The 15,419-nt window shown below is 45.1% G+C and overlaps 1 protein-coding gene across 5 annotated transcripts in view; it reads left to right on the top strand.

Annotated features, from left to right (window-relative positions):
* Positions 1–15,419, top strand: part of DAO (D-amino acid oxidase) — a 67,333-nt gene that overhangs the window by 36,107 nt on the left and 15,807 nt on the right. For all 5 annotated transcript variants that reach the window (XM_040351886.1, XM_040351885.1, XM_040351884.1 and 2 more), the window contains exons 2-4: positions 110–322; positions 3,427–3,541; positions 12,606–12,682. In XM_040351886.1, the coding sequence (XP_040207820.1) occupies positions 129–322; positions 3,427–3,541; positions 12,606–12,682 (386 nt within the window). In that variant the 5' untranslated portion in view covers positions 110–128. The remainder of the gene's footprint in view (positions 1–109; positions 323–3,426; positions 3,542–12,605; positions 12,683–15,419) is intronic.

Raw genomic sequence — 15,419 nt, 5'->3', positions numbered from 1 at the left:
AACTTTAGCATCAACCAGAAGCTAAAGTATCAGTTTTAGGTACACTATTTAATGCTATAAAATAATGGATTAGCGCCATGAATAACTTTACACTTGTTTTGTCCTGCAGGGTATTGGCGGTCAGGAAAATGCGTGTCGCTGTAATAGGAGCTGGAGTGACTGGCCTCTCCACAGCACTGTGCATTCATGATCAGTACCACCGCACAGTGCACCCTCTAAAGATTGAGATCTATGCAGACAAGTTTACCCCGCTTACCACAAGTGATGGAGCAGCCGGGCTATGGCAGCCGTATCTATATGACCAGGGACACAAGCAAGAAACGTAAGTCACCAGAGTAATAATGGTGTAACATTTTACTTAAAGAATAACTCCAATTTTGTTGAGAAAAAAAACTTTCCCCTCTGGGTGATCTATGTACATTGCAAGAATATTAACCCTTTGCCGTCCGCGATGTACCTGAACGATGGCTACAGCGCGGACCAGGGTTGCCAACTTTCAGTAAATTTACAAACAGTTTGTAAAATCCGTACTTTTTGCATCTGTCCTTGAATGTCTATTACGGACATGTAGGCTACATGTCCGTAACTGACATTCTTGGACAGATGCAACAATTATGGATTTTACAAACTGTTTGTAAATTTACTGAAAATTGGCAACCCTGGCGCGGACCTACATTGCCAGGAGGCCGTCAATAGACATCCTCCCCTTTGCACTCTCCCCCGTGCGCCCCCTGTGAGGCGCGTGCAGTGCGCTCTGTGATTACTGAGTCACGGGTGAGACTCGGGTGATCACAGATCGGAGTAAGGGGCCGAACCCAGCCCCTTACTACGTGATCAGTTGTCAGCCAATGACAGCTGATCACGTGATATAAGAAGATCGGTAATCGCTTTTTTTTCTCCTCACGCTGCGTGAGGAGAAAAAAGCCGATCACTGGCTTCTGTGAAAGGGACATCGGTCCCAAAGATGAAGAGGTGCAGTCACCTCACCAGTGCCCACCAGTGCATATCAGTGCCACCTGCCAGTGCATATCAGCGCCACCAATCGATGCCCACCGGTGCCACCTATCAATGCCCCCCAGGGGTGTCAATCAGTGCCTCATCAGTGCTAGCTAGCAGTGCTGCCTATCAGTCTCACCTACCATTAACCATCACTGCCACCCATCAGTGCCACCTATCAATGCCCTTCAGTGCCACCTATCAATGCCCACCAGTGCTGCCTCATCAGTGCCCACCAGTGCCACCTAATAATGCCCATCAGTGCAGCCTATTAGTGCCCATCAGTGCAGCCTCATCAGCATACATCAACGAAGGAGAAAAATTACCGGTTTGCAAAATTCTATAAAAAATATAAAACTGTTTTGTTTTTTAAAAATGTTGGTCTTTATTATTTTTTTAACAAAAAATTTAAAACGCAGTGGTGATCAAATACCAACAAAAGAAAGCACTATTTGAGTGAAAAAAATTCTAACAAAGTCATCTGGGTACAGGATTGCATGACCGACAGCGATGAAAGCTGAAAATGTATGTGGGCAGGAAGGGGGTTTAAGTTCCCAGTAAGCAAGTGGTTATAAAACTTTTGCAGAGTCCTACCTTTTTGTTATTTTGAAGAAATCACTGTTTGATTCTCTGTTCCCATCTGCTAAGTAAGTCTAATGGGAGTGGGTTTTATAATTATCAACCAGCTGCTGCTCCTGCAGGGCTCTAATGAGGAAAATTGCTGGGTCTGCATCCCTTTAGACGTGATTTTTAATTGGGAGTATCTTGGCAAAAGGGACATTTTTGTTGCAGGGGATGGCATAAATCTGACTTGTATCTTAGTGTAGACTTCTGAGAAAATCAGTGAGCCAATCACACAAGCAGGAAGTGATGTTTCTGGAGGGGGGGCGTTCTGTACACATTGGGCCAGATTCACAGAGATCGGTGTATCTCTGTGCGGGCGTAGCGCATCTCATATGCGCTACGCCGACGTAACATAGAGAGGCAAGTACAGTATTCACAAAGCACTTGCTCCCTAAGTTACGGCGGCGTAGCGTAAATGGGCCAGCGTAAGCCCGACTAATTCAAAGTAGGCTGGTAGTGGGCGCGTTGTATTGAAATGAATCGTGACCCCTATGTAAATGAAGCGCCGAACGAACGGCGCATGCGCCCGCATGCTCAGAATCACGTCTAATTTATGCCCTAAGATACGACGGCTCAATGGCAACGACGTGAATGTAACCTACGCCCGGCCCCATTCACGAACGACTTACGTAAACGACGTAAAATCCGACGGCTGTTCCGTCGTCCATACCTTAGCATTGGCTGCGCCTCATATAGCAGGGGTAACTTTACGCCGGACATACGCCTTACGTAAACGGCGTAGCTTACTGTGACGGGCGCAAGTACGTGCGTGAATCGGCGTATCTACCTTATTTACATATTCGACGCGTAAATCAACGGAAGCGCCCCTAGCGGCCAGCGTAAATATGCACCCAAGATATGACTGCGTAGAAGACTTACGTCGGTCGTATCTTGGCAGAATTCAGGCGTATCTTGTTCCCTGAATACGGCGCATAGATACGACGGCACATCACAGAACTTACGCGGCGTATCAACAGATACGTCGGCATAAGCTGACTGTGAATCTGGCCCAGAGTGTGTACAGAACACCTCCAGGTAGCTATATTACAGTGCATTTTACAGAAAATTACAGAGCTGCAAATTAAAAAGAAAAGGTAATTTTTAATTGCATTCAATGACTTGTGTTGTAATTGTATATGCTTTATTATTTATTTATTTTCCCACGAGAGTGGAGTTACCCTTTACATATGATTCACATTTGTTTTTATTGAGTTTACTGCATATAAATTTCTAGTAAATACTGTATTTATCTTCCTATAGCGCGCACCGACGTATAGCGCGCACCCCCAACCTAGAAGGGAAATTTCAGTAAAAAAAAGAAAATACTTACAGTCTGAATGCCTCTCGTCGGTGTCTTGCCCGGTGTCCATCGGCGGCCTTGTCTGGTCCGGCGTCCGTCTGCGGCCTTGGTGGTGTCCTCCCTGCTTCTCCCGCGTTGTTTTTGAGCCGATCCCCGCTTCCTGTGCTGTGTTTGAACACCGCCGCCGACATATACCGAGCTCAGTACACTCGGGCACGCTCGGCTCCTCTCGCATAAAGGCTAGGAGGCGGCACAGGGCGTGACCGGAAGCGGAGCCGAGCCTGACCAAGTGTACCCGAGTGTACTGCGCTCGGTAAATATGTCGGCGGCGGCAATCAAACACAGCGCGGGAAGCGGGTAACGGCGTATATCGCGCACCCACAATTTTCCCCTGATTTTAAGGGGAAAAAAGTGCGCGGTATACGCCGATAAATACGGTAATATAAAGGTTTTGTTTTTCTTATGTTCACTTAAAGATTGAAATAATTTTTCCTCTTTTTTGTCAGCCAATGGAGCAAGGAAACCTTTGATTATCTGCTAAAGTTCGTACATTCTGAAGAAGCCCAAAACATGGGGCTATTTCTGCAGTCGGGATACAATCTTCTAAAGGAACCTGCACCTGTATGTACTAAACAGTTATTTTATTGTAGAATATGCTAAATATATATTCACATTTACAGTTTTAAAGGGACACTAAATAATATCCCTATTCTTCAGAAATCGTACATACACATCCATTTCCTAATGGCTCTGTAACCAATTTCTTTGGAAATAGTTTCTCACTGTGTTTCTCTGCCTCTTTGTAACGTCCTCTTGAGCTCCTGAACCTCATCTTTTTTAATACGGTAGGCAGTCTGATCACGGCAGCAAAATAAAGGAAATTGGAGATTTGGGGAAGGCTGGGAGCAATAGAAGGGTCTTTTTTTCATTAGGAATACATAGTTGAATGGATTTATTTTTATTTTTTTAACCAGCGTTTAGTGTCACTTTAAATTAACATGTATACAGTAAAACCTTGGTTTGCGAGCATAATTTGTTCCAGAAACATGCTTGTAATCCAAAGCACTTGTATATCAAAGCATTTTTTTACAGGGTATAAAAGAGAAGAGAGGCACCTATGAGGCCTGGTACACACGATAGGATAGCCAGAGGACAACGGTCTGGAGTACTGTTTTCATCGGTCAAAACCGATCGTGTGTGCGCCCCATAGGTTATTTAACCTTTGGTTAAAAAAATAGGAACTTGCTTTAAAATTTAACCGATGGACGCCTAACCGATAGGTCAAAACCGATAGTATGCAAAAGCATTGGTTAAAAACCCGCGCATGCTCAGAATCAAGTCGACGCATGCTTGGAAGCATTGAACTTCGTTTTTTTCAGCACGTGGTTGTGTTTTACGTCACCGCGTTCTGACACGTTCGGTTATTTAACCGATGGTGTGTAGGTGTGACGGACCATCAGTCAGCTTCATCGGTTAACCTAAGACAACGGTCCTTCAGACCGTTGTCCTCTGGTTAACCTATCATGTGTACGAGGCCTAAGTGTAACCATGGGCCAAATTCTCAAAAGAGATACGCAGACTTAACTTCATTTTTCTAAATTTACACGGCGCGTATATTTGCGCACGATCGTCAAAACGACTTAAGCAAAGATTTCCGTATTTTCAGCCGTACTTAAATTAGTTACACCTGCGCATTCCCGGGCGCAAATTACGCTAGGCTCGCCGCTGTTTTTGATAGGCAAAGATGCAAATGAGGGAGTTAGGGCGATTCTCAGAATTAAGTGTGTGTGCCGTATTTTCCGCCCTGTGCGCACCTGTTAGTTTTTCTGACTAAATTTCCACATTATAAAACCAGCCCTAATTTTACACATGCTGTGGAAGGGTTTGCTGAAGGTAGTGACTAGAGGTAAGAGCTCTAGTTGTGAAGGTTTTTGTTTAAAAATGCCAGGACCAGCGATGATTTTGACGGCACTTGCTGCCTTACAGGCACAAAGGAGGAGGAGGAGGGCACAGAGGAGGAGGATGAGGGCACAGGCGCGTGTTTATCGGCCACGGCGTGATATTTGGCAAATGCCAGCTTATGAGGTGATTGGCAACTACCGATTTGATAGGGAGGCCATCCTGGAGATCACCCAACTCCTTCATGAGGATCTAATCGCCCCAACCCTACGTTCCCATGCCCTGACACCTCTTGAAAAAGTGATGGCAACCCTCCATTTTTTAGCGAGTGGCTCATTCCAGCGAGCATCTGGAGGTGTGGCTGGGATGGTGCAGTCAACCATGAGCAAATGTCTACATCAGGTGGTCCCTGCCATACTGCGGCGCATGAGCAACCAGTTTGTCATGCCCACCCAGGAGGACCAGCGTGTGCAAGCAATGACAGACTTTTACAATATTGCTGGCTTTCCTAAGACCATCGGGGCGATTGACTGCACCCATGTGGCACTACAGCCCCCCCATGATACTGAACACCTGTTCAGAAACAGGAAAGGCTGGCATTCGATCAATGTCCAGGTGATCGTAGATGCACATGGCCTCATCTGGCACGTTTGTGCCAAGTTTCCCGGCTCGTGCCATGATAGTTACATCCTAAGGCAGACCAAGATCTACAGAGACTTTGAGATGAACGTGTATGGAGACAGCTGGCTGATTGGTGAGTGACATTGGTGTCAGGTATGCCCCCCCCCATGATGCAGACATCACAAGGGGCACATGCATGACTAATATCCTCCTGTCTTTTCCCTTACAGGTGACTCAGGATATGCCTTGGGACCCCACCTGATGACCCCCTTTAGGAACCCCCAAACACCCGGAGAACGAAAATTCAATGAGGTGCACGTCCAGACCCGGGCTATAGTAGAGCAGACTTTTGGCCTGCTAAAGTCAAGATTCAGATGCCTTGACAAGACTGGGGGTACACTATTGTATTCCCCAGACTTTGTATGCCAAATTATTGGGGCATGTTGCATACTGCACAATTTTGCTTTAAGAAGGGGCATGCATGTGGAGATATGTCCTGACCTAACCCCCCACCCAGGCAATCCCCCCCCCCAAACCCCTCTACCCGGTCTGCTGAGGGCCAGGCAATCAGGAGACAACTGTCTGAAGGCATCTTTGCCCAGTAAATGGATCCTAATTATATTTTTGTTTTTGCTTTGCCCAGAACAAATCACAGAGATTATGTGACCTTTAAATCTTTACTTTGCAAAATAAATGCACATTACTTATATGCCAATGAGAATCTTTTTTTTTAGTTACAAAACGCACATTAATTATCTCACAATGAGAATGCATGAATGCACGTCACTGTGGTCCCTAGCACAGACACATCACATGCACATCGAATTGGATTAGATCCAAGTACCCCCCCCCCCCCCTTTGGTACTTGGGAGCAGTAACGCCTCGCCACGGCTCCAATTATGTCACTGTGCATTCATACACCATTCAGGAACCTAGGATGACTTCTCCCTGGTCCTGGGGATCCCTACTCCACCAAAACTGAGGGTGACACCCTTATGTTTTCAGGAATGCCACCCCCCCACATTCACACATCATTCACACACATAAACCAAATCATAAGTACAGTGTAAAAAAAAAAAAAAATTCAAAAAAAAAAGTACCCCTGCAAATTAGGGATGTTGCCGAGTGCTCCTTCTGGGCTGCCCACGGGCACGGGCACGGGCACGGTCACGGGCACGGCCACGGGGACGGCCACGGCCGACTGGGGGATCTTCACGGGGGGGGGTCTGTGCAGGGGAGGGAGTATTTTCAGGGGGGGGGGGACTGTGCAGGGGAGGGAGTATTTTCAGGGGGGGGGGACTGTACAGGGGAGGGAGTATTTTCAGGGGGGGGGACTGTACAGGGGAGGAAGCAGCCTCCCCTGGTGTCTGTCCTCCTGCTGGCCTTCCCTCCAAGGCAACGGCTATCCTTGTCAGACAGGAAGTAATGTCAGCCGTATTCGCCTGCACAGCCCGGGTATTGGCCTGCACAGCCTGGGTGAGGGCAGTCACCTCCTGGGCCACACCTGTTGTGGCGTTCCTCAGGTCCCACAAACAGGTGATGACCCCCACGGAGTTGGTGGCCACGTCACCCAGTGACTCCCTCATTGCACCCAGGCTGCGCTCCACCTTGCTCATTGTTTTTTGTATTGCAGACAGACTGCGGGTCTGCCGGACATTGTCCCTCAACAGACTGGCCGGCAGACGCACCAACCCCCCCCTGTTTTCAGGGGTCGGCATCCTACTTGCCCCTGAGGCTTGTGGCCTTGGAGGAGGAGTTGGAGTGAGCCATGGGTGCTGCTGCATGTTGGAGGAGGGTTGGAAGGGGCGACCCATGATGGTGGCCTGACTGCTGGGCGCCTGTGGGGTTCCCTCAGGGGATGATTCAAAGGTCATATCTTGGCCCATCATTATTTCCTGCCCAATCAGAATATTGTCATCTTCCTCCCCCTCATCCTCCTCCCACTCAACATCCAAATTAGGGGAGTTGTGGGCACTCCCCTCCCATGGCGAATCCTCCCCTTCTTGGGACTCTGCATGAGCCTGTCTTGGGGGTGGTGCAGCAGCCTGCCCTGATGGGCCTGCAACCTCCTGACCTGATGGCCCAGCCACCTCCTGGGCTGATGGGGCTGCCACCTCCTGGGCTGATGGGGCTGCCACCTCCTGGGCTGATGGGGCTGCCACCTCCTGGGCTGATGGGGCTGCCACCTCCTGGGCTGATGGGGCTGCCACCTCCTGGCCATCTGGGGAGGACACAAAACAATCACAGGTTGTTGGATCCACACACTTGGCACATCTTCCCTTCCCCCACCCACACATGCTAATCACCAGATAGAAATTCCAAAAAATTACCTGTCCTCATAAGAGGATCATTGTCAAAGCCAGGCAGGCCCACCACCTGCTGTGGGTGGAAACACTGGGCCACTGCCCATTCCTCCTCACTCATCCTGACTGGGCAGGGTCCCCCTCCTCCAGTGCCCCTGGTATGGGCATGCAGCGTTGCCAGCTTGTTCCGGGACACGCTCCTCAAGTCATTTATTTTTTTTTGAACTCCAGCGATGGTCCTGGTCTCCCCCCCCCCCCGCCGCATTGATCCGATCGGTGATCTTTTGAAGGATCTCCTTCCTCCTGGCCGGGGTGGTGGTGTGGCTCTCAGGGCCATGGAGAAATCGCCCAAATTTAATGACGCCCTGAGCAAGTATATGCTTCTCTGCCAGGGTAAAATTAAGCTTCCTGCGCTTGGGAGCCATGACAGACAACACCCAGCAACAGGGAACTCACCCAAAAAACAAACAACAATACACACACACAACAAAGAAAATACAAACAAGCAAAAATAAAAAATATACAGACAGCTACTATTAATTCGAAAACAAACAGGCAAAAAAGGAAAACAAAAAATATAAACACAACCAAAAAAAATAACTTCTCAAAAACAAACAGGCAAACAATCAAAACAAAGAACAAATTATCAAAAACAAACACCAACTATACCCTCCAACTCCACAAACACTTTTCTCACAAACCAATCTTACCAACAAACACTGACAAACGTTCAAAGCAGAAGCAACTTGCTTTAGGAAGGGAACACAGGGAAATACTTTTGCAATTGAAGTCTGTTTGACTGGGGCTATTTAGACACAGGGCGATCTTCAAACTAAGTACGCTTGGCCTTTTACCTATCTCACTGATTGCGCTGACCAAAGTTCTGCACATGCGCAGTGAGGACCAGATTCGTGCGCGCATGCGCAGTACGGCCGGCACTTCATTTGCATGGGGTCACGGCTCACTACATTGAAGCACGCCCACTTCATTCCCACTTGCCATAACCACGCCTTACGCATTGAAACTTAAGTTAAGGATGGCGCAGTTTTGTGCGCAAATGCACTGAGAATACGGTACTTACGACACCAACTTAGGGCGCCGTAACTTAAATGACATAAGTTAGATAATCCTAAATTTACACATGTTTCTGAGAATTTGGCCCCATATTGCTACACTTAGAGGAGCCTCTCTTCTCTTTTATACTCAGTTGTGACATGATGCTACTCTTATATCAAGACATTGCTTGTATATCAAGGCAAAATGTATTAAAACATTTTGCTTGTCTTTCAAAACGCTCTCAAACCAAGTTACTCTCAAACCAAGGTTTTACTGTATACTATATGTAGTTGTCAAATGCTCTTTCCCTATCATTGTACTTGCATCTCTTTTTGTCTGTTATACTGCTTAGTTTAACCACATCAAGACACAATCACAGGCACTTTCGCCCCCTTCCTTCCCAGGCCAATTTTCAGCTTTCAGCGCTCTCGCACTTACAATGACAATTGCGCGGTCGCGCTACGCTGTACCCAAATGACATTTTTATAATTTTCTTCCCACAAATAGAGCTTTCTTTTGGTTGTATTTATTCACAATCAATACAGTCCAGTGAATCCAAAATAATGTGAAAAAAATCTAAAATTAAAATTAAAATCAAAGTAATATATAACTATGATAATGAATAGGTGAAACTCCAAAGAGCAATCCGTGCCAGATTTTCCAATATCCACAGCAAATTTACAAATGTGCAGTGCTCCAATCCAAAATGAGTTCTATGATTAAGTGGCGTGTGCAGCCACGTAACGCGTAATGAAGAAAAAGGGAAGGGAGCCGGTGATGACGCCATCTCCGCTCGCGACCGAGAGCGGAAGTGCTTTTTGTTATTGTATAGTGTCCTGAGAGACAGACGTGCCTGCTGTTATTCGTCTTAAATGTAAGTTACTACCTGTGTTAAATAAACCAGTCTGAACGTTAATGCACTATAGAGCCCCTCCGTTGTTTGTTATATCTTTGAGAGCCATCCATCCTCCCTGAGAGGTCACCAGTGCCACCCAGGATCTACAGGCTTTGTGGAGTTTGAGAGGCTTGTTTTATAAGCCAGCGGAGGTGAGAGGCTGGGGGAAACGGGGTCACTAGGATTGAAGCACCTTGCACTCTGCACTTTGCAATAAGAACTCATTTTGGATTGGAGCACTGCACATTTGGAAATTTGCTGTGGATATTGGAAAATCTGACACGGATTGCTCTTTGGAGTTTCACCTATTCATTATCATAGTTATATATTACTTTGATTTTAAATTAAATTTTAGATTTTTTTCACATTATTTTGGATTCACTGGACTGTATTGATTCATAATTTTGCACAGAGACTCACCTTTGCTACTTTGCATGTAGTTTGCAGGAATGTTTTCATTGCTATCGGATAAATGTTATCACTGGACTTGGATTGCTCATTAATTGTGGTTGATTGATAACAATTATACTTATATTACTTTATTATTCTATTAATGTGTTATATAACTATTTATTTTTATTTGTATATTGCACTTTGATTGCACTTCAGCACTTTTTTGGTTGGTTGATTACAGCAAGCGCCACAAACACCCCCCTTTTTTCAGTTTTTGTGTGTGAGAGCACTTTTATTGTTGTGGCTGCTGCTGTTATTTATTTATTTTTATTCCATTTAGTTTAATTTTCCAGTATTTTGGTTTGCGCATTAGTTCCCCCCTTAATAAAAAAATAGAACATGTTTTAAATGTTTCCTATGGATAAAAAAACGATAGAAAATACCGATCCTCTGTGTGGAAACTCATCGGAGAAAAATCCACACATGCTCAGAATCAAGTCGATGCATGCTCAGAAGCATTGAACTTTATTTTTGTCGGCTCGTCGTAGTGTTTTACGTCACCACGTTTTGACACGGTCGGAATTTAGTCCGATGGTGTGTATGCAAGATTGATGAAAGTCAGCTTCATCGGATATCCAATGAAAAAATACATCGGATTTCATTCCATCAGAAATCCGATCGTGTGTACACGGCTTTAGCCAATTTTATGAATCACATAAGGTAGCAGGCAGCATTATATAGTGTGGGGCGTGTACTAAACCCCCTGAGCCACAAATATGGCTCTCCGTTTTTTGCGCGCTGTGATTGGCCAAGCATGCTGGTCATAGTGCATGCTTGGCCAATCATCAGCCAGTAATGCACTGCGATGCCGCAGTGAGTTATAGGCCGTGACACGCCACTCGAATTTGGCGCAAACGGCCCAAAACTTTCGTAATTCGACGAACGATTGAACATACAATGTTCGAGTCGAACATGAGTTCAACTCAAATACGAAGCTCATCCCTATCATCTAGCAGCATGTAAAACATTTTCCTCGTCCCCTAAAATAAACCGACAGGTGTGCATATCATCTATAAGATCTTTTTATCAAATAAGGGTAATTATGATGCAGTGGCATATCCTTAAAGCTGTGCACTGCACTATTATGACACAATTGCCCTTATTTGGATTTAGTATAGTCAAACGTATCCATATATTATTGACTAGTTGCACCAATAGGGATTTGGTAATCATGGTAAGGCACACAATTATTAAGGTGATAGAATGTCCTTGTGCATGATCCAAATCACTTAGTACACAATTATCTGTTACTTTTTTTTTTTTTAACTGATGTTTCTGCTATTAGGATTTATGTCAAAAGTTACGCAGCAACAAATTAAAGCTCAGACTTTCCTAATGTCATTGGAAGGCTAAATCCTTAACTGAATAGTTCAAAAAGAAAACCTCTATAAATAGGACTTTAAATGTCCCTCCAATGAACAAAAACCTAGTTCAGAACAATTATTATATATATATATATATATATATATATATATATATATATATATATATATATATATATATATATATTATTATTATTATTATTATTATTATTATTGTTATTATTATTGTTATTATTGTTATTGTTATTTTGTTTGAGTTCTTTATACACAGGCCCAACCACTCGGCGTAAGTCGCCTACGCCGTCGTATCTTAACTGCATATTTACGCTGGCCGCTAGGGGCGTGTAAGCTGATTTACGCCTAGAATATGTAAATCAGCTAGATACGCCAATTCACGAACGAACTTCCGGCCGTCGCAGTACAGATACGCCGTTTACGTTAGGCTTTTTCCGGCGTAACGTTACCCGTGCTATATAAGGCGCAGCCAATGTTAAGTATGGAAGTTGGGCCAGCGTCGAATTTTCCGTCGATTACGTCGTTTGCGTAAGTCGTTCGCGAATAGGGCTGTGCGTCATTTACGTTCACGTCGAAAGCATTGGCTTTTTGCGGGTTAATTTGGAGCATGCGCACTGAGATACTTTCACGGACGGCGCATGCGCCGTTCGTAAAAAGCGTCATTTACGCGGGGTCACAATACATTAACATAAAACACGCCCACATGTTTCATATTTGAATTAGGCAGGCTTACGCCGGCCTATTTACGCTACGCCAACGCAACTTTGCTTTGCTTTGTCAAAGTAGCGGCGGCGTAGCGTAACTACGATACGCTACGCCTGCTTAAAATTACGCCGTTCTACGTGGATCTGGCCCTCTGTGTTTTGCTTTTGCCATTGCTTGTTAGAAAACTGTAGGTGGCAGTATAACCTAATTGTCTTTAAAACCTCAATGAATTTCCTAGAAAAGGATTTTTACAGTGAGTACAAAATGCAATTATTTTCATAATTCACAATTGTTAAACTCTTGAACCTGCAAGTAATTTTCTATAGTATTTTAATGTAATTGTAGTGGTTAAATAAACTCACTGAATTTTCCTCACATAACATTGTAACATTTTACCAATATTATTGTTTTTCCAGGAGCCTTCATGGAAAGATGATGTCCTAGGATTTCGTCACCTAACACCAAAAGAGCTTGAATTATTTCCTGGATACAGGTGTTTAAGTGAAAGTTGAAAAAAACATGAATGACACATTGACATATACAATTGTGAACAATGTCTACTTCTTTTTTTGGCCAAGTTTCTACTTAAATGTAATTGGCGCAATTACTGTATCATAATGCAGCACGTGCGTTGGCCAGCAGCCCTCAGTTTGTGATTGTGGGGCTGCATCTGCATTACATTTTATTATTTTTATTGTAAAATGATAATATATTATTTTGATAATGGAATAGTACAATTTTGTAAAGGTCTGAGCCTTTTTCTTATGGGGTCCAGGATAACTTTATTTTTTTATGGTTGAACTGGATGGACTTGTGTCTTTTTTCAACCTGACTAACTATGTAACTATGTAACTTTTATGTAGTGTGCACTTTTTGCTATTTTGTCCCATAAACAGAGTTGTGCTCAACTTATTTTTATTTTTTTGCTTGCTTTGTTGAGGGCTGCCAAAGTTAGTGCTAGAAATGGAGACATCTAGTGGAATACATCTGGAACTGCGTTTGACTGAAACTTGCTTTTCTCTTATCGTCCATGTACAGACACAGCTCCTTAAATCTTTATACGTGGGTTATGTTCCCTGTTTACAGGAGAGGACTAGGCAGAAACATGTTAGATAATTAAATACATGTTACATTAACAGAGTTGAACAGCCCCGCCCCGGTCCCTCCAAATATAACCCTCCTCCCTGCAGTATGCAGCCTCAGTTTCGTTCTGCCTAGCAAGGAGAAGGACGTATGGCTCCCTTTGGGCCCAGCGCCCTGAGGAGAAATTTTATTTTATTTTAGTTTTTCTTGAAGAATCTTCTTTCAACTGTCGGCTGAGAGACAGGCTGGATAATATAGATCCTTGTAGTCTACTCAGTCCGACCAGCAAGCGTGGGCACACCTTTGCAAAGAGGCTGGGTCTGCCACGCTATACCCCATGACTCCTGGGGTGGCCGGTGAGCTTTGCTCCGAGGTCCACATATGACTGGGCTGTGGTGTTGTCTCACTCACAGTGGACCGGGCCGACAGCTACCTCCATTGCGGTTGTAGTTCTGTTAGGAATGCGTCAGTTGGTCCTCACTCAGACGGGTAAGTACAGTCCCTCTTGCTTCAGTGGGTTGGTACGGCTGCGCATTCCTGGGGTTCGGGGGTCCTCTTCTCCTCCCTTCCCTGCTCCTTTCCCTTTGCTGCATTGCTAACATTGCCACTGTCAGGGGGGGGCCTTCCTGAGGGGACGGTGTTATCTGGCGTGTGTTTTTTCTTTTTTTGTATGGGGCTTTCCTGTGAGGGGTTTTTCACTGTTAAAAAGTCCTGGGAGGCTTTCCCTGTTTAAACGCAGCATTTTGCCGCCATTTTGGCCGGCGCTGGCGCCATTTTTCGGAGGTTTTTCAATTACATTGAAAACTCCCATTGGCGGCCATTTTGTCGTAGCCACGATATGGCGCAGCTTACATTGCGGTTCTGAATGCTCGGCGGCCATCTTTGAGTAGTCCTGACCCCTAGTGCTGTATCCTACGGCGCACACAGGTCCCTGCAGATGCCGCACAGTTACCTCACGGTTCTTTTCCTCTCACACACCATGTGCTGAGAGCGGACAGCAGCGATGGGCAGTCGCCTCATGAGGTGAGTCCCCTGGGTACCCCTTGGTCAGTGCAGCAAGTGGGTGAGATGCCCTGAATAGGGCTCTAGGAGCTTCTGTTTATTTGTAAGGACAGGCGTGCATACACCTACATATTATAAATACACACTATGTAAATATTATTAATATTTGGAGTCAGTATCTGGGTCCTTCCCCAACATGCTGGTGGTAGTAGCAGGTGTTAGCACCTGGGATTCCCACAGAGGTTTTATTGTTAGTCCTGGACACGTTTGTGCCAGGGTGGAGGTGGACTGCGGTCGGGTGGTAAAAGAGTGCCCCTTCCCCCGTTATCTCCTGGGGAATGCTCTGTTATGGAGCCATGGACCAGGTACCTGGGTAGTAAAAAAGAAAAAAAAGCAGGATAAGGCATTTATGAGTGCAGCTGTAATGCAGAACACCTTGTTTGGTCTATTTTAGACTACTCAATACAAATGGCATTATGCAGCCTTGATTGACAAGTGACCAGTTATCCCATTCAGCTGAATGCAGATCACTTAAAGCAGAACTAAGGCCCGGTTCATACTGCCGCGACTTCTGCACAACTTTGAAGCCGACATCCCAGTGTGACTGCCGCACGACTTGCATATGACTTCTTTAAAGTGGATGTAAACCCTCCATACACCCAGCGAAGGGAACAGCCTCAGATGATACACTCTCCCTACATAGTTTTTTTATGTATATCTGCTGTGTTCACATTTATATACTGTTTAGAAAGTTCAGATTTTGTTAGGAGATTTTCTCTTCCTGGTTAAGGCCCCTTTCACACTGGGGCATTTTTTGAGCGTTTTTTGAACATTATTCGAGCGAAGCCTCATCTGCAATCCCATTGTGCTGGTAAAGCACCGCTAAGACCCTAACGTTTTAGGGCGTTTTTGCAGTGCCTCAGTGTGAAAGGGTAAGGCCTTTTTACATCGCTTTCAATTCATTTCAATGGAGAGGGGCGTTTTTAGGGCATTTTTTTCAGCGCCCAAAAGCTGCTCCAAAGATGCTGCTTGCACGACTCAGTGTGAAAGGGTCCAGTGAGATGCATGGAGAGCGTTTTATGAGCGTTTTAATAGCGCTATTTTTACTGCTAAAACGCTGTAAAAATGCTTCAGTGTCAAAGGGG

This window comes from Rana temporaria, chromosome 1, assembly GCF_905171775.1.
Source record: "Rana temporaria chromosome 1, aRanTem1.1, whole genome shotgun sequence".
NCBI lineage: Eukaryota > Metazoa > Chordata > Amphibia > Anura > Ranidae > Rana > Rana temporaria.
Note: the sequence above shows the minus strand (reverse complement) of the source record. Positions and strands in the feature narration are given on the sequence as shown.